The following is a 20,885-nucleotide window of genomic DNA, read 5'->3' on the forward strand; positions in this document are numbered from 1 at the left end:
TACGTATACGAACGTTAATCCAGAACTGATAAAAAAAAAACGAAAAAAGTCAGTCCATGTAAAATTGTGGGGTTTTCTATCAAATACAGACACTACAAAAGTCAGTCCCACTGCTTAAGCCCTCCTCACAGTTTTTTATGAGGTTATTAGCCTTCGCTTGATGACCTTACTAACTAAGTACGTCCTTAAATTCTACAGCGTGAAACAAGAATAGACGAATTTGGATATAGATGTCTGAAAGACATCCTTGAATTCAAGCTCGTTTTTTAGTTATGAAGTATAAATGAGAAGACAAACTTGTCAAAGCAGCTAAAAGTTCTAATGTTATTTAAGACTATCGCAGCTACTAGGCAAAGATTTTGTACTATAAAAGAGAAAATCTTCAAAATCAATTTTTGTGATAGCATTAAGGTAAGGGCTTCTCGTTTTTAAGCCAAGATCATCTGGACCTCTTAGGCTTTCAGTCTTCTCATAAAATTTTTTGAGGAGGTTCAGCAGTTTACTGCGTACCGCCCCAGTACCTACGTGGTTATGTATCTGTGTTATAAAACCGCCTTTTCAACTAGGTCGCAATCACTCCACTAAATATGACAAGACAATAGACGTAAGAATTGGATTGCTTCTATGTATTCATCTATAAACACAAAGAATGATGTTAAAAGGCTGTTCGTTCTTGGAATATGGATATATAACTTTAATAATGGCAAATCTGCTTTTTAATATTTTTAAGTCCCGGACTTAAGCCCAGGAAATAACTCTTCAGGAAGATTTTATATTCTGCAGGTGTATTTACTTCAATGGCTGCAAATTGTTAATGTTGGAAATTTTTATTTCAGAAAAATCGAATTTCCGAAAAGATAGGATATTTGAAAACTTTTTGGGAGATTAATAGCAGTGGATATCTATTTTTGCATTTGAGTACTGAAATCTGAGTATACCTTGCACAGGTGTATTCTGTAAAAATTTTGAAAGTAAGAATAAGTCAAAAGAAAAATTAGTATACAAAATTTATGCAGTCAACATATTCCAATATTCATGAACAAATGGACTACCCAGTGATACTGCTGAAATTTGTGGCACGTACACCCCCAGAATTAAAAAAGGTTTGTTTTTCTGTCAAAATACAGTAGCTTGATTTACTTAGTTTTAAATGAACCGTTAAAAGCTTTAAAATGAAATCATAGGAAAGGCAATTTGTGGTATTTAAAGACATTGATGTTATGTTAAATTCCAGAAATATAGTTGAGTTACACGAGCCCTTTTTCTCAAATGTATATCCCCCCTGAAACTTTTGGGTTACGGCCTCGCAACAGATAATAAGGTTTTAATTAGATTTCGCTTATCACGCCAGGATGCAAAGTCTAACATTTTTTCTGAAATCCACGAATAGAAATCAACGAAGTGATGTCAAACTAGATGAAACTGAAAGTGCAAATACTTTGTGGAACTGTGCCTGTTTTTACCGGCTTTTATGTAGAAATGAACCTTTTAAGCCTCTCTAAATGCTTAAGGTTTCAGCATGCCCTTGGATCCAGTTTTAGGCAAAATAGATTAGCTACAACAGTCAATTACTTGGGAATATTTTATTCTTTTGAAATTCATAACAAATGGCCTTTATCTAAAGATATTTCGAATTCCAATACGAAATTAGCGTCATTATATATACATTAAACCATTAAAACGTTGAAATCTTTTGAACCCTCGAAGTACTGATTATTTTTGCATATTTCGCATCCTGTTTGTTTTCTTGAAAAGGTAGGTCTTGGACTGAAATTACTTTTTACATTTAGCAATTTTACTCAGCATATTACGCGAATTAATCCTACTGTGTGTGTTTTTGTGTAAAGTCTCAATCACGGAAATACAATGGGAGGCATTCGGTTTTAAGATTTCCCAAATCTTTCATAAAATGAAAAAGATATATTTATATCTTGATAACAAAAATAAAAAATAAACAAATCAAACAATACAATGATTTATAGATGTATAAATATCATGAGAAGCTTTTAGACAATGATTTAAAATCTTTGTAACTTCCAGCAATTACTTCCACCAGCATGCAGCAAAGCAATTATAAACAACTGTATTAAAGGGAAAACATCGAAACAGAAATCGAATGCATACAGAATAGGATACGATAATTGCCTCGTTTCGTTTTGACAGTCATCCCGTTGTAATTCTGTTTGACTAATCATTTAATTTACCATTTCATATGGCTTATAACAAATTCGACAATACATCACAAGGTGCTGAAGGAATGAATTCGGATACATCCAACGAAGGCGAAGCTAGCTCATCCACCTCTCGAAGTGAATTGACTATTCTGCCTTCAGCTGTTCGAACGGTCGATTCTCCTTTTGGAAAAGTATGTTATATTGGCCATTTCATACATAAATGAGTAACTTTAACCGCATAAACCCACATGTTAGCTGTTTTCAACTTCCGGTGTATTTGTGGAAGCATTATTCCTTCTCAATTTTTGTTCAAATGCTCTGCAGCAACTTTTATGAACAACTTTATATTTGCGTTAAGCTTTTGCCAGTTTAGCTGTTGGAAACACGACGTTGTCGTAAAACTGTTATTGTAATTACGAGGGAGAAATTATCATGCATTTTGTGTATACATAATATTTTTATTTGATCACCACAACACTGGGCACAGTTTAGCTTGGTTCCACTATTGGTTTAACGCGACGAACGCGACAACGATTAACTTTAATCGCGATAATCCTATATGGAAACGTGGTAATAATCGCAATAAACGTCGACTAACAATCGCGACAAACGCGATAAAATATCAAAATTTTTTGATAATTATTCGCGTTAATCGCCAAAATGATGTCATCTTGAATAAAAATTTAGGAATTTAAAATGGCGACTTCAATATGTGTTCAATCACTTAATCCAGAAACTATTAAATTTGATGAAAAGTCGGCCGACGAAGTGCGTAAGTTTCCATGCTTTTATCACAAAACGTGTAAGGATTATAAAGACAAGTTTGCCGTGGCAAATGCTTGGGCGAAAGTGGCAGAAAATCTATTGGAATGTAAAACAATGTAAACAAAATATAGGTGTGCTTGAGTGGCAGAATTGCAATATTTTGTTTACATTTTTTACCTTCCAATAGATTCAGATTTTCTGTCATTTTTGCCCAAGCATTTGCCACGACAAACTTGTCTTTATAATCCATACATGTTTTGTCATATAAGCATGGAAACTTATTCCTCAACAAATTTAATTTATATTCATTCTAAATTTTCATTCAAGGTGACGTCATTTTGCGATTTACGCAAATCAGTGCTGCCACTCGTAGGGGAAATCCCCTACAGTAGGGGGGGATTTGGTGGTTTGTAGGTAGTAGGGGAAACCTACGGGGAAAACTGTAAAATGTAGGGGGATTGTAGGATGAAAAGAAAATCGTTTGTAAATGAGAATGTCTATTCTCATTTTTGCCCAAAATACTCTTTTCCACCTGTGTTCTCACTATTTTAAGAAGTGATTGTAACATAAACTTTCTGTTGGAACACTTTGTGAACATATATGGCAATACAGGATTAGCAATTTATCATAAACACAATGTGTCATTTCCGTCACTGGCATGTAAATACGTCACAACGTCTTACCCAAATTACTAAATTGTAGTCCAAATGTTTTTCAATTTTTTTGTATTCACTTTTTTACAAACAGACTTAAAAATTCAGTGGTCTGACCCGACATAGGTATTTAATAGGGAATATGTTGTTGTGAAGAGGGGAGGGGGGAAGTAGGGAAAACAAGGAAAATGGTCGTAGGGGAAGGTAGGGAGAAATATAGTTTTAGTAGGGAAAATTTGCATGTACGGAGTGGAAGCACTGACGCAAATAAATATCAAAATTTTTATGTTTTATCGCATTTGTCGCGACTGTTAGTCGCCGTTTATTGTGATTATTACCACGTTCCTATATGGGATTATCGCGATTAAAGTTAATCACTATCGCGTTTGTCGCGTTAAACCAATAGTGGAAACCAGTCTTTATTGTTACACGTATATTACAATATTTCAAATCTCAAAACTATTTTCAAGGCTATACTGATTTTAGCACTCTTTTTTCATCCATTATCTTTAAAAAAAAGTTAATGCTTTTAGTGCATGATTTTTACATTATTTAAACAAAGTGAGTTATTCTTAATTTATTATAAGCATTACAATCCAGTGCACTACAACAATTATAAGCATTTCAGTCCAGTGCACCACAAAAATTTTACTTTAAAAACCAAGAGACAATGCACATCTTAAATTTAGAATCAACATTTTGGTGCAAACATTTAACCTCACCAAACATTGCAGCTAAACACACTTAGCTTGGCTCTAACATGCTGCATATCTTCAAGTGGATTTGGTTTTTCATGCGTTTTGGCCCAAGAATTGTGTGATATAGTATTATTCAATAAATCCAATTGTTTATTACTATTTCAACACCAAATTATTTTTTTTATCATCAGTAAAAGTCAGTTGTATGCATGCTTTTGATGTCTTTTTTAGTTAAGAATTCCATCAGATTTGGAGAAAATTGAAATTGCTTTTTTAACTTTGGCCACTATCAGTACTCTTGTTGTAATAGGAGTTGCAATCGATCGTCTTGCTAACACCATTGATGAATCAGATTCATCATTAGCATTGGTGCTTATTATCAATTCAGGTAACTTCATCTAAAACATTAATGTGCTTGAAATAGTGTGAGATTTTCATGTAATAGAGTCAAATTTTGCTTCCTAAAGATTGAAATTTTCTCAGAGCTTCCTCATGAACTAAAACTATCCCTTCGAGGGGTGATAACTTTGTCAATGCTTAAAAATCTCCAAAGGAAGAGAGGGAGGAGTCTTTCAACCTAATTTGCAAATTTTGACCTAATATCTTTATAGTACTTATGCCTTACAAATATTGATCTGTTTCTAGTATTTTGTCTGGTATACATATATCATGGAGTGTTTGGAGAGAGACCTTTCCAGCTAGGGGCATTTATGGTTGCCATAGTGATAGTGTCTATATATTGCATTATCCAGTTTGTTAATAAAAGAACAACTGTCTTGATGGTAATTTATTTTTTAGATTTTGAAAGAGTTGACTTTAAGTTGTGCAAGTAATAACATGGCATGTATATTGTTTTATCAGTAATAATATCACAGAGATTCAGCACTGGAGAACATTGAATGGGTTCAAAACTTATACATGTTTTTTAAAGTATATGACAATATAAGTGGTATAGTGTAATTTGGGGAGGAAGTTTCGTTTGCCCGTCCTTTTGATCAGACTGCAAAAAATTGCTATTCTTCATTTTCTTCTTGATTGTAATTGGTTTTTTATATCATCGTGTTATTTATTGCAATTTATCTGTTGATTTTGCAATGTTTGGTGTTTGGTAACACATCTTTTGTCAAAGGCAAGTCATGAAAAGTTAATTGTATGATCACAGTTTTACCAAAGCAATGCTGGAACACAGGCATCTCTTAACTTTATTTGTTCGTCTCATTATTTTGCTTTCATTCGAATAAGTCTCCTTCAAACTATACTTACAAGATCCCAACTAATGTACAACATTCAATTATGTGATTTTTTCCTGTATTTGGTCATATGCCTATTACCATTTTGCGCTGGTGACGCGCTGAATTTTTTTGGTATGTTTTACCAATTGAAATAAATACATCCATTGAGATGTTTTCACTACTATCATGTTATATAAATACCTAAGTCACCCAAGACTAACACTTATGTGGTTGACGAATTACTTATTTGATAAAAGCTTTGTAAAAACACCTCTTGACAATGGCACTTCTGTTACTTTTATAGGTTCGTCTCATTATGTTGCTTGTACTTGGGGCAGTGGATCTAGGGCTCTGCTTTAAAATTGCATACGAGCATTATACAACGAAAAACCTCATAATCAGAACAGTTCGTTCGGCAAACATAACTTTCCAAAGTGAGTAGTATATTTCCTGTATGGCACTTGGTTTTCTATATTACGTAGGGAATCTAATACAAGCTTTTAATCCACTTTTTCAATATTAAGTTGTTGTAGACATGTGATCTTTAATTTTCTTTATTTTATCTTCTATTTTTAGATATGTGCATGAACATGTTTGCTTTTCATACACTGCTCTTATTGGAGTTTGAAATTTCGGTATGTAACTCAGTCAACTTTATATACTACAGTTTTTATTTTCTTGATTACTGATTCTCTTGATTTCAGATATCTCTAATTGTGCTGGTCTTGACTTCTGGAGTCGAAAAGGCGAATGTTACTGAAGTAGTTATTCTTTGTGTTGGTATATTTGTCGGAATAATTTGGCTTATTGTTGGATATCTTGTGGTAAATATGATGCGTATTGACGGAATTGAAACTAGTTCGAAAAACATGTTTTGTGTTAATGTGATATAATCCGATTCTAAGACGTTTATCTTCAGCTTGTGTTGTAACGAATACAATTACGATAGTTGTTAAAAGTCATCCACTGAAACTGCTACTGAAAATGCATAAACCCTAATTTTCATTCTTTATTAATTAAGCCCAAATACGAGAAAAGAACATGGCTCTTGGCATTTTTTCTTCTTAGCATTCCACAGCCAATTTATGCATTTTATAAGATCATCAAGGTAAATGGAATAGAACACTTCTTTCTAATTTACTATATGTTTGATGCATGGGTAGTAAACATGTAGTTATGATGTTTGTTCGTGTTTTTAGACTGGGATAGATTGGAAGAAGCACGATAAAACTATCAATATCTCCATTATGGTTTGTGGTAAGACTTGAAAAACTTATAATTACTCCTACTACATGATAGCCATGAGGATTTTTAGTTTCAAACATAAGAACTTGAAACAGCCATGCACAGTCACCCAATTAGAAAAATGCGAAATCTGACGCTTCGATCCTTCTTTTGAATAAAGCTCTACTAGTGTATAAACAAAATACCAGCAAAATTACAGGATTTAAAACAAGGTAGTTCATTTCCTGAAAAGGTTTGGTTTAAAGTTCTGGAAAGATTAACAACTGATAGTCCCTTTTTTTATTCTTGAGTTAGATCTCTTGATTTGATTTATGAGTTAGATCTCTTGATTTGATTGTTCAGTTAGATTCTTGAGTTAGATCATTTCATAACTGACGCCACGACATGCATGATTTCCAATGGTTGTACAAGATGATTGGGACGATTGAGGGAACATTTAGCCAACGAGAAACGCAAATGAGCTAATTACAAGTAAAAACTGGCTAATGACCAATGAGTACCGTACGTTAACAAGCTATCGAGATATGAGTAGTGTGATTGTTTTGTATTTGTAACTATATTGTACATTCATTACTTTTTCACCTCGTATCTAGCAATATTATATTTGGTTATACGATGTTTCGTATCGTTCTTTCTTTGGATCGTAGTCCGCAACTTTGGGAAAGGATTGAGAGAAGCAGGTACAAAATAGTCGTCACTAATTTGAATATAGATATTCAAACCTCATTCATAATAATAATCAACAAGTCTTTCCTCAAAAAACCAAATTCAATACACTGGGATTTTTTCTGTTCATGGGTTAAGAGAAGCTACTTTACTTTAATTATTTTAGTCTATTACTCCGATGAAGAGAAACAAAGTAATCGCGAAGAGCCAGACAGCAAACCTTCCAACAAACCAACAAATTCAAATGACGAATATCTTGGAGAAAATGTGAATTATGATGTTCATGACTGAAGATTGCGAATTTTTCATTAAAACTCCAACGTTCTTGTTTTTTATGCACGCTAACCCAATTTAAGTAAGAATTTCATTTTTGTAATTATAGATGTCTGGTAAGAGAATGAACTTCGTTTAAATAATATTTCTAAGATTGTTTACTTAGACTTTCTGGGAAATCAAGAAAATGCACTATGTGTAAAATAAAGTGACACGATAGTCTAGAAAAATTGACAATATGTTCTGACTTCAATGTAATATGTTGTACATAACCATGTAAATCTCGCTGGGTAAACCACATATCAAAACATAGCGACGGCCCAGCTAGAAATAACTATCTTTTAATACAATTATTAGATAGATAACTGTCATCATCTTATTGACGTGCCCTCGTTCGCAGGGCTGTCCCGCATGCCGTGTTGCATTCACATATTCGGTTGAATTGTGCCCTATCGATTTCTTTTATGAAAAAAACCGGGAAACAAACAGATTGATGTATTATGGCTTTGGATGCTTTAAACACAGCAACATCTGACCTTTCAGAATTGGCGAAAAGCTATTCAACTGAACTGCATTGGAAAGGAAATGTGTCAAACAATTATTTTGCCTTCAGTTTTATTGGAGTGAAAGAATTTATGCACAAGAAAAAAGTCATGCTTACATTACAAGACAAAAACAATTCTGAAGAAGTATCGTCACCTGAGGAACTATACATATCAGGTTGGGTTACATTTTACATTGCCTGGACTTCATTCATCGTAATACATGATATTTTCATTAAATCACAATATTTGGTTGGACACTGTCTAATTTTGACAAGGTTCAAATATACATGTCTTACTCAATATCTTGTTTTATTGTGATGCAACTGTGTACAAAATATCAAATTCCTTATAAATTGACTCATAGTTGTCATTTTTGCTTTCATTTTCAATTGCATATGAAATGATTTCACACAAAAATGCAAATTAACAGCATTTGTACACCACTTTTTTCCACCTAGTTCAACCGAAAGTTCAGTTGATTGTAAGCAATAGAACTCTCTCTGTTGGAGACTGTAAAACAATAAAATTGCAATCTTTCAATTCATGGAAGACCCAAAGCAAACATTGTCTTATATCATAATGAAATACAAGTTCTAGGAAAGAATGGTCCCTATTTTTTTAACCAAGATGAAGTAGAAAAAGAGGATTCCGGTTCATACCAAAGTCATGCAAAAAATTCTGTAGGAAAGGTTACTTCAGATTTGATAAGAATAACAGTGACTGGTAAGAAATAATTTCATTTTAAAGAGAATGAAAAATCTTTTTAATGCTTGCATAAAAGCAGTTTATAACATGTGTAGCAAATTAAAATATGGGCAACTTCAAGCCAAAAGTTGCACCATTCTAAGTTTTATTGGGCAGTTTGATGTCTGCCTTCTTATTTTTGTTGGCTTGTAAACATAACAATGATTCCACTGGAAGCTAATTTTTTTTCACTGAATGTAGATTTCACATGAAAACTTCATAAATTCTACAGTTATATTCAATGGAAAATGTTAAATACTAAGCTATTAGGCTAAAGACTAAATTTGATTTGTACAGATAATCCAATAAACAAAGAGAGATCTAGTGGTGGTGGTCTGGAGGGTGGAGCTATTGCTGGAATTGTTGTTCCTATAATCGTTGTTATAATAGTCATAGTTATAATTGTTTTTATAAAAAAGAGGCAAAAAGCACCAAAAACTCCAAAACAGGTGTGCAACTAATTCAACACTCTTTCATGGAATTATGGTTATTTACTGTTCATCACTGAATAACTCATAAAAAATTTTGTTATTTCATACAGACTGCAAGCAATGATGATACTAAAATGCCAATGAATTCACCACCAAAGGATCAAGGTATTTATGCTCAATACCTTGTCAGTTGACCTAATTTTACATACCCTTTGTCTGTGAAGAATTTCTTCATGTATTTCTTTTGACATCTGCAAAATAAACTAAAATTAATTATCAAATGCAATGTTCAAATAGTTTTTTTGTTTCTCTTGTTTGTTTTTTTTGCGCTAGAGTATGTATGTTGGGAAGTACTTATATTATTGCTATCTTTTTTTCTTTTAGTTTGGTTGTGAGTTGGAATTTGACAGATGTTTATCCCTGAAATTTGACATGCATTTTGCATTCATAAGTGCTACAAATTGATAAAGTCAGGAATAACTGTGTATTTTTTTAATTGTGCATAGTAATTAATTTAAAAATTTTAGAATAATTTATGTCTGGACACTGCCATGCATTTTCATGATCATTTTTCTTTCTTATTTGTTCTTTGCTCTGCATCTCTAAGTTGATTGTATATTATGCCAACATAAATACGACATTACACACCATACACCCAGGAAATGTTTTTCGATAGAGCTGTAGAGATGTTTAATAAATATTTTGAAGAGAACTTACCGACTTACCGTTACTACTTGGAGGCTCGGAAGGGCACGAAAATACAGCAAACTGAGCGAAGTCCACTTTCCAGACTTCATCATGGTTTCTGCAACGTGACGACGGGGACGATTTTGTACATGACTTGGGACATGCTTTAAGTCATTTAACAGAAACGTCCAAAGCGAAAACTGAGACTCAGACATGCATTTTAGTAGTTTAGTCCATGAAATTGAAATATGAGTTAAATGCATAACTAATAAACAATGCGCATGCGTAGAGCTTTACCTGTGTCGAACGTTTATGTGACCTGCGACTGGCCCACTCGCCGTGTTTTTCTACATATATTATACGGCCAACTTTTTATACTTTTTTAAAATCTGTACTTTTTATCTATAAAAATTCATTCTGAAGAAAACATCTTTAAAGCTAGTAAAAACTTTTTCGGACTGTATTTTCGATGCGTTACCAGTATTAGAGGGTTTATGGCGGTTAGACAAGGAAAGTAGAAAGTAGAAGCATTATAAATAATTTTAAAAGTTTAGACATTTAGACGTCTGGAAACAGCCATTTTATAATGGCCTTAGACAAATTTTAGACAAATATACCTTGTGACTCCATAACACTATTTCCTACTGGGAAAGTGTCGCCATCTTTATCAAGCTTTCCCAGTGTTTCGTCCATTTTGACACGTCATTGTTAGAAAGCAGACCTGTGTCGTCAATCAATTCTTCACCTATAAAATAGAGTAATTCTTTGTAGTAATTTTCTGTCAGCTCTGTAATACACATATCATTGAGATAAATTTAGAGAAAGGGGTACCAATTTCCCTGCAAAACACTATATACCAAAGCAAGAGCAGTTGTGATTAAGTGTAAAAGCTCTGTTAATATATCTCGAATTGATCATGAAAAATCGGACTTTATTCTCAAGCATGATTATAGTCATGACAATTTTGGAGGACATACCTATGTTACTTGGCTTCACACCACAATATCTTAAAAGTCCACGCACACTTGTGGGTACATTAGGGAAGTTTTTTTTCCAAGTATTGCACATGCTGTTCACAGAATGCCTTTCTATGCTGAGGCGACTCAGTGCATACATTAGTATAGTTCAGCAATGGAATACCTTTTACAAAATTCTAAAAACAATTTCATATAATATTATTATATTACGAAAAGCAAAGGAGTAATGTTATATTAAACTAAGATAAGTATCTTTCTATGCATCATGCAATGAGGAAACATTAATTTCCATATTCCATCGGAAATCCATAGCCTTCCACATCCTATAAGTTTGATTACGAAAATATCTTAGCCTGATGAGAATCACAGCTATTTTCCAATAGAATATATTTATAGCTTAAAAACTAATTTTTAAATACAATTGCATCTAACTTACCGCGCTCTTTGCAAGTATCAGAACAATCATCTGATGTATGCTCGTACAAACTTCTCGCCCTAATTTTGTCTATTTTTTCTAGAACCCGAGAAGAGTCCCCATCTTCTTTTAGCAAACCAAAAAAGTCCAGTTGCCCCAATTCCCTCAACTCATTCTTCATCTCACCGACCCAAAATGAAGCAGCAACTTGTTTCTCTCCAAAATCTTTATATAAAACGCAAACAATGCTTACCATCAAAAACTGTAACAACGTGATAACAGTAATACAGATCTACAACATATCGTTCTCTTACTGCCATTGTATACTTCATTAAACGCTTCAGAAAAACCATTAAACGATACTCACGAATGACAGCTATAGAAAACATATTTCATTTGTTAAATCTACTGGCTATTTTAACATTAATTAATCAAGTGATTATATTGTAACTTACGCGAGTGACAGCTGCCACTGAAGCAAAGTTGAATCAACGAAACAGACATCAGTAGCCTCGACCATTTTTCTTTGTTCGGGATATGACATCCAGCCATTTTTCCCATTACCGTACTTGGAATATCCATAAAGCAAATTATAGCGATTGCATCTAAGCGAAACTTTCACTCCATCGGTAGTTCCAGAAAGATCGTGTACCTGAACTTTTACTGGCTTACTGTAGCTCACAAGATCATGGTTGCACTTAATACATTTGGAGCATGGAGGTGTAAATACATGCAACTTCCTATCGGTTGTACTAGGAACTTTTAATTTAGAAGCGGACTGTAAAAGAACATTTCCATCTTCTTCTTCTAATTTGGGACATACCAAAGCCAACGCTTCTTGACGTACATTCACGGAGGGTACAAGCAAAGAAGACGCAACATTGGCAATAGAGCACACAAGTGACAACCCATATTTCAAAACAAGAACAAACAGAATTACATCAACATTTAGATCATTGCAGACTTTCAAATTAATAGATTGGATATCACTTAATATCCTCGACCCCACATATTCTTGATGTAGTTCCTCGTTCTCAACATCTTTTCGCAAATCGTCAACCGATTGACAATTGTTACGCCTGCGCTTCGACATATTTTCAGCTTTTCCTAGTCAGAAATGATTTCGGCTTTCCCCAGTGATCCAGTGAGAAATGACTTTTGACTTTTCCCTGTCAGAAGTCATGGGAAATACTATTTTATGCATATTATGCAATCTCGATTGCAATTGGCTAAGAACCTAGCTACACTGCTATAGGTGACATATTATATAATTGTTCATGCAAAATTGTAAATAAAAAAGTATAATGACAGACTCTTGCTCGATATTTGCAAGCGTTTTGCAAACTGTTTTCGCTCGAATTATAGAGTATTAAGACGTAAAAATAAACGGAATGGGTTAAATTGTCAGTGAGGAGAGTTTTCATCGAGTATTTTCGGGAGAAAGACGAATGCGAACTGCAAACATTACGTCATTCGAGTGTGATAGTGTGATGTTGTGAGATGTATCGCAATATTGCTAGCAATATTGCTTGACAATTGTTACGCCTGCGCTTCGACATATTTTCAGCTTTTCCTAGTCAGAAATGATTTCGGCTTTCTCCAGTGATCCAATGAGAAATGACTCTTGACTTTTCCCAGTGAGAAGTCATGGGAAATACTATTATTATGCATATTATGCAATCTCGATTGCAATTGGCTAAGAACCTAGCTACACTGCTATAGGTGACATATTACATAATAGTTCATGCAAAATTGTAAATAAAAAAGTAAAATGACAGACTCTTGCTCGATATTTGCAAGCGTTTTGCAAACTGTTTTCGCTCGAATTATAGAGTATTAAGACGTAAAAATAAACGGAATGGGTTAAATTGTCAGTGAGGAGAGTTTTCATCGAGTATTTTTGGGAGAAAGACGAATGCGAACTGCAAACATTACGTCATTCGAGTGTGATACTGTGATGTTGTGTGATGTATCACAATATTGCTAGCAATATTGCTTGACAATTGTTACGCCTGCGCTTCGACATATTTTCAGCTTTTCCTAGTCAGAAATGATTTCGGCTTTCTCCAGTGATCCAGTGAGAAATGACTCTTGACTTTTCCCAGTCAGAAGTCATGGGAAATACTATTATTATGCATATTATGCAATCTCGATTGCAATTGGCTAAGAACCTAGCTACACTGCTATAGGTGACATATTATATAATTGTTAATGCAAAATTTTAAATAAAAAAGTATAATGACAGACTCTTGCTCGATATTTGCAAGCGTTTTGCAAACTGTTTTCGCTCGAATTATTGAGTATAAAGACGTAAAAATAAACGGAATGGGTTAAATTGTCAGTGAGGAGAGTTTTCATCGACGAATGCGAACTGTAAACATTACGTCATTGTGATAGTGTGATGTTGTGTGATGTATCACAATATTGCTAGCCAAAGTAGCAAAAAATATATCGCGCATCAGATGATATTATACATTAAACCATTAAAACGTTGAAATCTTTTGAACCTGCGAAGTACTGATTATTTCTCCATATTTCGCATCCTATTTGTTTTCTTGAAAAGGTAGGTCTTGCACTGAAATTACTTTTTACATTTAGCAATTATTAACAACTTTATTAAAGCGAAAACATTGAAACAGAAATCGAATGCATACAGAATAGGATACGATAATTGCCTCGTTTCGTTTTGACAGTCATCCCGTTGTAATTCTGTTTGACTAATCATTAAATTGACCATTTCATATGGCTTATAACAAATTCGACAATACATCACAAGGTGCTGAAGGAATGAATCCAGATACATCCAACGAAGGCGAAGCTGGCTCATCCACCTCTCGAAGTGAATTGAATGTTTTGCCTTCAGCTGTTCGTACGGTCGATTCTCCTTTTGGAAAAGTATGTTATATTGGCCATTTCATAGATAAATGAGTAACTTTAACCGCATAAACCCATGTGTTAGCTGTTTTCAACTTCTGTTGTATTTGTGGAAGCATTTTTTCTCCTCAATTTTTGTTCAAATGCTTTGCAGCAACTTTTATGAACAACTTTATATTTGCGTTAAGCTTGTGCCAGTTTAGCTGTTGGAAACAAGATGTTGTCGTAAAGCTGTTATTAGGGAGTTTTAGCAAAGACTACGAGTACGACTACGAGTACGATTTACGTCATTTTGGCGCGAAAACATTGTTGCGAAAACAATGCTCCCTAATAGGGAGTTTTAGCAAGAGTACGACTACGAGAACGAGTACGAAATTTGACCGTGTTAAGGAATGGCACGAGGAAGGTTGTTGTCGTTGTCGCTTCGTCAAAATTTTGCTTTGGTTGTAAACAACAGAACGAGCCTTTTTATTGTGTAAAACACCGACGTTTGCGAAGCAGTTACGGCTCTAGTTGTCAATAATGATATCAAAGAATCGATAATACTGGTTTTGCGAGAATATAGGACTCTTTAGACTGAAAAATCTTCACTATTTTAAGTTTTATGTACGATATATTTGTACTATTTTATTGTTTGTTTACCTTTCACTTTGCGTACGAAATACATGAAAGTTTTGCAGGTCATATTTTCCTTTTTAATGTACATCTGCCCTCAAAAAAGGTTCAAAATTAAAGCCTGAATGCTCGAAAATAGTACTGTGAACTAATTTCTTACAGAATGAGGAAATATACCTACTTTCTTTGCTTAAAAAGACATCGTAGTCGCGACTACGAATTTTTTACAAAACAGCGTACTCAGATTGATGACGGCTACGTGTTTTTGTTGTCGCAACAATGTTTTCGCGCCAAAATGACGTAATTCGTACTCGTAGTCGTACTCGTAGTCTTTGCTGAAGCTCCCTATTGTATTTACGAGGGAGAAATTATCATGCATATTGTGTATACACAATATATTTATCTGATCACCACAGCACTGGGCATAGTTATAGTTATACGTATATTACAATATTTCAAACCTCAAAACTATTTTGAAGGCTATACTGATTTTAGCACTCTTTTTTCATCCACTATCTTTTAGTGCATGATTTTTAAAAGTTAATGCTTTTAGTGCATGATTTTTACATTATAAACAAAGTGAAACCAATTCCGAAGAAGCAAGACATCTTGAGATTGCAAAATATGAATCAAAACACGAGAAGTAAACTGTAAATTTTAGACTTTATTTCAAAGTCATCCTCAGACAGAATGATATTTAAAACCATACATACACATATATTTACAACGCATGAAATAAGTAAACGGAAATAAGCAATAGAAATTAAATAGTGTGATATTTACAAAGGAAGAGTTGGAAGAGGTGTAATATTTCAAAAGGATGAATTGAAACTGGCGACCCGACTGGTAGAATGAGTGTGTTATAAGTTAAGAAAAGACTTGTAATTCTTTGCTAGCCTTAAGTCCCGTGTTGAGAAAAGGTTTGTCATGTTTGATGAGTAGTGCTTCAAGAAAAGCAAGAATGTGGTAGTTGTTAGATTTGGTTGAGTGAACCCTCCAATATTTCCGCTGTCTTATCGAAATTTAATAGTTTTGATGCCAATCTCACATTCACAGTTGATACATATCACGATGGCATAATTCATTTTCTAGATATAAAAATTTCGGTTGATGGAACTGGCATTTACCGAAAAGACACCCACACTGGTCAGTACTCACATTTCTCTAGCTTGTAAAACCTACATCGGCATTGCACAAAGATGCCTGTCTGTCTGTACGGCTCAGAGAACATGCTACCAGACTCTCTTCTAGTGCAGTTGGCCAGCATTTCTCTGAGTGCGAAAACGCTCAATTCCTGGCGACTCTACAAAACCAGTTCTCACAACTCAATGATCTCCCTCCGCCTCCCAGAACTCCCTCTCCTATAGAAAACCTTGTATTCAACAACTATAAAATACTTCATTCAACCAAATCTAACAACTGCCACATTCTTGCTTTTCTTGAAGCACTATTCATCAAACATAACAAACCTTTTCTCAACATGGGACTTAAGGCTAGCAAAGAATTACAACTCTTTTCTTAACTTATAACACACTCATTCTACCAGTCGGGTCGGCAGTTTCAATTCATCCTTTTGAAATATTACACCTCTTCCAACTCTTCCTTTGTAAATATCACACTATTTAATTTCTATTGCTTATTTCCGTTTACTTATTTCATGCGTTGTAAATATATATGTGTATGTATGGTTTAATTATCATTCTGTCTGAGGATGACTTTGAAATAAAGTCTAAAATTTACAGTTTACTTCTCGTCTTGTTTTGATTCATATTTTGCTATCTCAAGATGTCTTGCTTCTTCGGAAGTTGTTTTATATTATACTTCTTCAAATTGTGGGCTGGTCATGGTTTTTTAAACAAACTTATTTCAAAATAAGTTATTCCTAATTTCTTATAAGCATTACAGTGCAATGCACTTCAACAATTATAAGCATTTCAGTCCAGTGCACCACAAAAATATTACCTTAAAAACCAAGAAATAATGCATATCTTGAATTTAGAATAAACATTTTGGTTCCAACATTTAACCTCACCAAACATTGCAGCTAATCACACTTAGCTTGGCTCTAACATGCTGCATATCTTCAAGTGGATTTGGTTTTTCATGCGTTTTGGGTCCAAGAATTGTGTGATATAGTATTATTCAATAAATCCAATTGTTTATCACTATTTCAACACCAAATTAGTTTTTTTTCATCATTAGTAAGAGTCAGTTTGATGCATGCTTTTGATGTCTTTTTTAGTTAAGAATTCCATCTGATTTGGAGAAAATTGAAATTGCTTTTTAACTTTGGCCACTATCAGTACTCTTGTTGTAATAGCAGTTGCAATTTATCGTCTTACTAACACCATTGATGAATCAGATTCATCATTAGCATTGGTGCTTATTATCAATTCAGGTAACCTCATCTAAAACATTAATGTGCTTGAAATAGTGTGAGATTTTCATGTAATATAGTCAAATTTGGCTTCCTAAAGATTGAAAGTTTCTCAGAGCTTCCTCATGAACTAAAACTAACCCTCAGAGGGGTGGTAACTTTGTCAATGCTGAAAAAACTCCAAAGGAAGAGAGGAGTCTTTCAACCTGATATGCAAATTTTGACATAATATCTTTATAATACTAATGCCTTACAAATATTGATCTGTTTCTAGTATTTTGTCTGGTATACATATATCATGGAGTGTTTGGAGAGAGACCCTTCCAGCTAGGGGCATTTATGGTTGCCATAGTGATGGTGTCTATATATTGCATTATCCAGTTTGTTAATAAAAGAACAACTGTCTTGATGGTAATTTATTTTTTTAAAATTTGAAAGAGTTGACTTTAAGTTGTGCAAGTAATAATATGGCATGTATATTGCTTTATCAGTAATAACATCACACAGGGAGAGTCAGCACCGGAGAACATTGAATGGGTTCAAAACTTATACATGTTTTTTAAAGTAAATGGCATTATAAGTGGTATAGTGTAATTTGGGGAGGAAGTTTCGTTTGCCCGTCCTTTTGATCAGACTGCAAAAATTTGCTATTCTTCATTTTCTTCTTGATTGTAATTGTTTTTTTATATCATCATCGTGTTATTCATTGCAATTTATCGTTGATTTTGCAATGTTTGCTAACACATCTCTTGTCAAAGGCAAGTCATGAAAAGTTAATTGTATGATCACAGTTTTACCAAAGCAATGCTGGAACACAGGCATCTCTTAACTTTATTTGTTCGTCTCATTATTTTGCTTTCATTCCAATAAATCTCCTTCAAACTGTACTTACAAGATCCCAACTAATGTACAACATTCAATTATGTGATTTTTTCCTGTATTTGGTCTATTGGTCTATATGGTCCTGTATTTGGCCTATTACCATTTCGCGCTTTTGACGCGCTGAATTTTTTCGGTATGTTTTACCAATTGAAATCAATACATCTATTGAGATGTTTTCACTACTATCATGTTATATAAATACCTAAGTCACCCAGACTAACACTTATGTGGTTGACGAATTACTTATTTGATAAAAGCTTTGCAAAAACATCTCTTGACAATGTTACTTCTGTTACTTTTATAGGTTCGTCTCATTATATTGCTGGTACTAGGAGCAGTGGATCTAGGGCTCTGCCTTAAAATTGCATACGAGCATTATACAACGAAAAACCTCATAATCAGAACAGTTCGTTCGGCAAACATAACTTTCCAAAGTGAGTAGTATATTTCCTGTATGGCACTTGGTTTTCTATATGACGTAGGGAATCTGATACAAGCTTTTAATCCACTTTTTCAATATTAAGTTGTTGTAGACATGTGATCTTTAATTTTCTATATTTTATCTTCTATTTTTAGATATGTGCATGAACATGTTTGCTTTTCATACACTGCTCTTATTGGAGTTTGAAATTTCGGTATGTAACTCAGTCAACATTATAGACTACGGTTTTTATTTTCTTGATTACTGTTTTGTAGTTGCCATTACTGTAGTCCAATATATGAAAGAGAATATTTTATGTGACGCAAATTTCAGATATCTTTAATTGTGCTGGTCTTGACTTCTGGAGTGGAAAAGGCGAATGATGCTGAAATAGTTATTCTTTGTGTTGGTATATTTGTCGGAATAATTTGGCTTATTGTTGGATATCTTGTGGTAAATATGTTGCGTATTGACGGAATTGAAACTAGTTCGAAAAACATGTTTTGTGTTACTGTGATATAATCCGATTCTAAGACGTTTATCTTCAGCTTGTGTAGTAACGAATACAATTACGATAGTTGTTAAAAGTCATCCACTGAAACTGCTACTGAAAATGCATTAACCCTAATTTTCATTCTTTATCAATTAAGCCCAAATACGAGGAAAGAACATGGCTCTTGGCATTTTTTCTTCTTAGCATTCCACAGCCAATTTATGCATTTTATAAGATCATCAAGGTAAATGGAATAGAACACTTCTGCTATATGTTTGATACATGGGTAGTAAACATGTAGTTATGATGTTTGTTCGTGTTTTTAGACTGGGATAGATTGGAAGAAGCACGATAAAACTATCAATATCTTCATTATGGTTTGTGGTAAGTTTGATAAAACTTATAATTACTCCTACTACATGATAGCCATGAGGATTTTTAGTTTCAAACATCAGAACTTGAAACCGCCATGCACAGTCACCCAATTAAAAAAGTGCGAATCTGAAGCTTCGATCCTTCTTTTGAATAAAGCTCTACTAGTGTATAACGTATTATAAACAAAATACCAGCAAAATTACAGAATTTAAAACAAGGTAGTTCATTTCCTGAAAAAGTTTGGTTAAAGTTCTGGAAAGATTAACAACTAATAATGTCTCTTTTTTATTCTTGAGTTAGATCTCTTGATTTGATTTATGAGTTAGATCTCTTGATTTGATTGTTCAGTTAGATTCTTGAGTTAGATCATTTCATAATTGACGCCACGACATGCATGATTTCCAATAGTTGTACAAGATGATTGGGACGATTGAGGGAACATTTAGCCAACGAGTAACGCAAATGAGCTAATTACAAGTAAAAACTGGCTAATGACCAATGAGTACCGTACTTTAACAAGCTATCGAGATATGAGTAGTGTGATTGTTTTGTATTTGTAACTATATTGTACATTCATTACTTTTTCACCTCGTATCTAGCAATATTATACTTGGTTATACGATGTTTGGTATCGTTCTTTCTTTGGATCGTAGTCCGCAACTTTGGGAAAGGATTGAGAGAAGCAGGTACAAAATAGTCGTCACTAATTTGAATATAGATATTCAAACCTCATTCATAATAATAATCAACAAGTCTGTCCTCAAAAAAGCAAATTCATTACACTGGGATTTTTTCTGTTCATGGGTTAAGAGAAGCTACTTTACTTTAATTATTTTAGTTTATTACCCCGATGAAAAGAAACGAAGTAATTGCGAAGAGCCAGACGGCAAACCTTCCAACAAACCAACAAATTCAAATGACGATTATCTTGGAGAAAATGTGAATTATGATGTTCATGACTGAAGATTGCGAATTTTTCGTAAGAATTTTATTTCTGTAATTATAGATATGTCTGGTAGGAGAATGAACTTCGTTTAAATAATATTTTTAAGATTGTTTACTTAGACTTTTTGGGAAATCAAGAAAATGCACTATGTGTAAAATAAAGTGACACGATAGTCTAGAAAAATTGACAATAAGTTCTTACTTCAATGTAATATGTTGTACATAACCATGTAAACCTCGCTTGGTAAACCACATATCAAAACATAGCGACGGCCCAGCTAGAAATAACTATCTTTTAATACAATCATTAGATAGATAACTGTCATCATCTTATTGACAACGTGCCCTCGTTCACAGGGCTGTCCCGCATGCCGTGTTGCATTCACATATTCAGTTGA

The 20,885-nt window shown here is 33.7% G+C and overlaps 3 protein-coding genes across 4 annotated transcripts; 2 read left to right on the forward strand and 1 right to left on the reverse strand.

Annotated features, from left to right (window-relative positions):
* Positions 1-1,498: 1,498 nt before the first annotated feature.
* LOC124445908 lies at positions 1,499-8,068 on the forward strand. 2 transcript variants are annotated; one of them, XM_046996700.1, is made up of 10 exons: positions 1,499-2,365; positions 4,522-4,678; positions 4,936-5,072; positions 5,827-5,956; positions 6,099-6,157; positions 6,227-6,346; positions 6,544-6,630; positions 6,722-6,779; positions 7,361-7,447; positions 7,600-8,068. In XM_046996700.1, the coding sequence occupies exons 1-10, from the start codon at positions 2,213-2,215 to the stop codon at positions 7,722-7,724; spliced, it is 1,113 nt and encodes a 370-aa protein (XP_046852656.1). In that variant the 5' UTR covers positions 1,499-2,212; the 3' UTR covers positions 7,725-8,068. The 2 variants fall into 2 exon arrangements, with proteins under 2 accessions (XP_046852656.1, XP_046852657.1); XM_046996701.1 differs by having other exon boundaries at positions 7,415-7,447.
* A 3,517-nt stretch (positions 8,069-11,585) lies between these two features.
* LOC124445913 lies at positions 11,586-12,655 on the reverse strand. The gene is made up of 2 exons (XM_046996707.1): positions 11,961-12,655; positions 11,586-11,881 (listed from the first exon to the last, which is right to left on the reverse strand). The coding sequence occupies exons 1-2, from the start codon at positions 12,596-12,598 to the stop codon at positions 11,869-11,871; spliced, it is 651 nt and encodes a 216-aa protein (XP_046852663.1). The 5' UTR covers positions 12,599-12,655; the 3' UTR covers positions 11,586-11,868.
* A 1,323-nt stretch (positions 12,656-13,978) lies between these two features.
* On the forward strand, positions 13,979-20,806 carry LOC124445911. The gene is made up of 10 exons (XM_046996704.1): positions 13,979-14,400; positions 17,237-17,392; positions 17,646-17,782; positions 18,558-18,687; positions 18,830-18,888; positions 19,008-19,127; positions 19,325-19,411; positions 19,494-19,551; positions 20,142-20,228; positions 20,381-20,806. The coding sequence occupies exons 3-10, from the start codon at positions 17,711-17,713 to the stop codon at positions 20,503-20,505; spliced, it is 738 nt and encodes a 245-aa protein (XP_046852660.1). The 5' UTR covers positions 13,979-14,400; positions 17,237-17,392; positions 17,646-17,710; the 3' UTR covers positions 20,506-20,806.
* Positions 20,807-20,885: the final 79 nt, after the last annotated feature.

Source organism: Xenia sp. Carnegie-2017, unplaced genomic scaffold (genome assembly GCF_021976095.1).
Source record: "Xenia sp. Carnegie-2017 unplaced genomic scaffold, XeniaSp_v1 HiC_scaffold_22, whole genome shotgun sequence".
NCBI lineage: Eukaryota > Metazoa > Cnidaria > Anthozoa > Malacalcyonacea > Xeniidae > Xenia > Xenia sp. Carnegie-2017.

Coding starts and splice junctions, on each gene's coding strand:
- LOC124445908 (XM_046996700.1), top strand. CDS start 2,213: ATGGCTTATAACAAATTCGACAATACATCACAAGGTGCTGAAGGAATG. Junction 5,073..5,826: donor AAAGAACAACTGTCTTGATG/GTAATTTATTTT, acceptor TTACTTTTATAG/GTTCGTCTCATTATGTTGCT. Junction 6,347..6,543: donor TTATTGTTGGATATCTTGTG/GTAAATATGATG, acceptor TTATTAATTAAG/CCCAAATACGAGAAAAGAAC.
- LOC124445913 (XM_046996707.1), bottom strand. CDS start 12,598: ATGTCGAAGCGCAGGCGTAACAATTGTCAATCGGTTGACGATTTGCGA.
- LOC124445911 (XM_046996704.1), top strand. CDS start 17,711: ATGGTTGCCATAGTGATGGTGTCTATATATTGCATTATCCAGTTTGTT. Junction 17,783..18,557: donor AAAGAACAACTGTCTTGATG/GTAATTTATTTT, acceptor TTACTTTTATAG/GTTCGTCTCATTATATTGCT. Junction 19,412..19,493: donor CATTTTATAAGATCATCAAG/GTAAATGGAATA, acceptor TCGTGTTTTTAG/ACTGGGATAGATTGGAAGAA.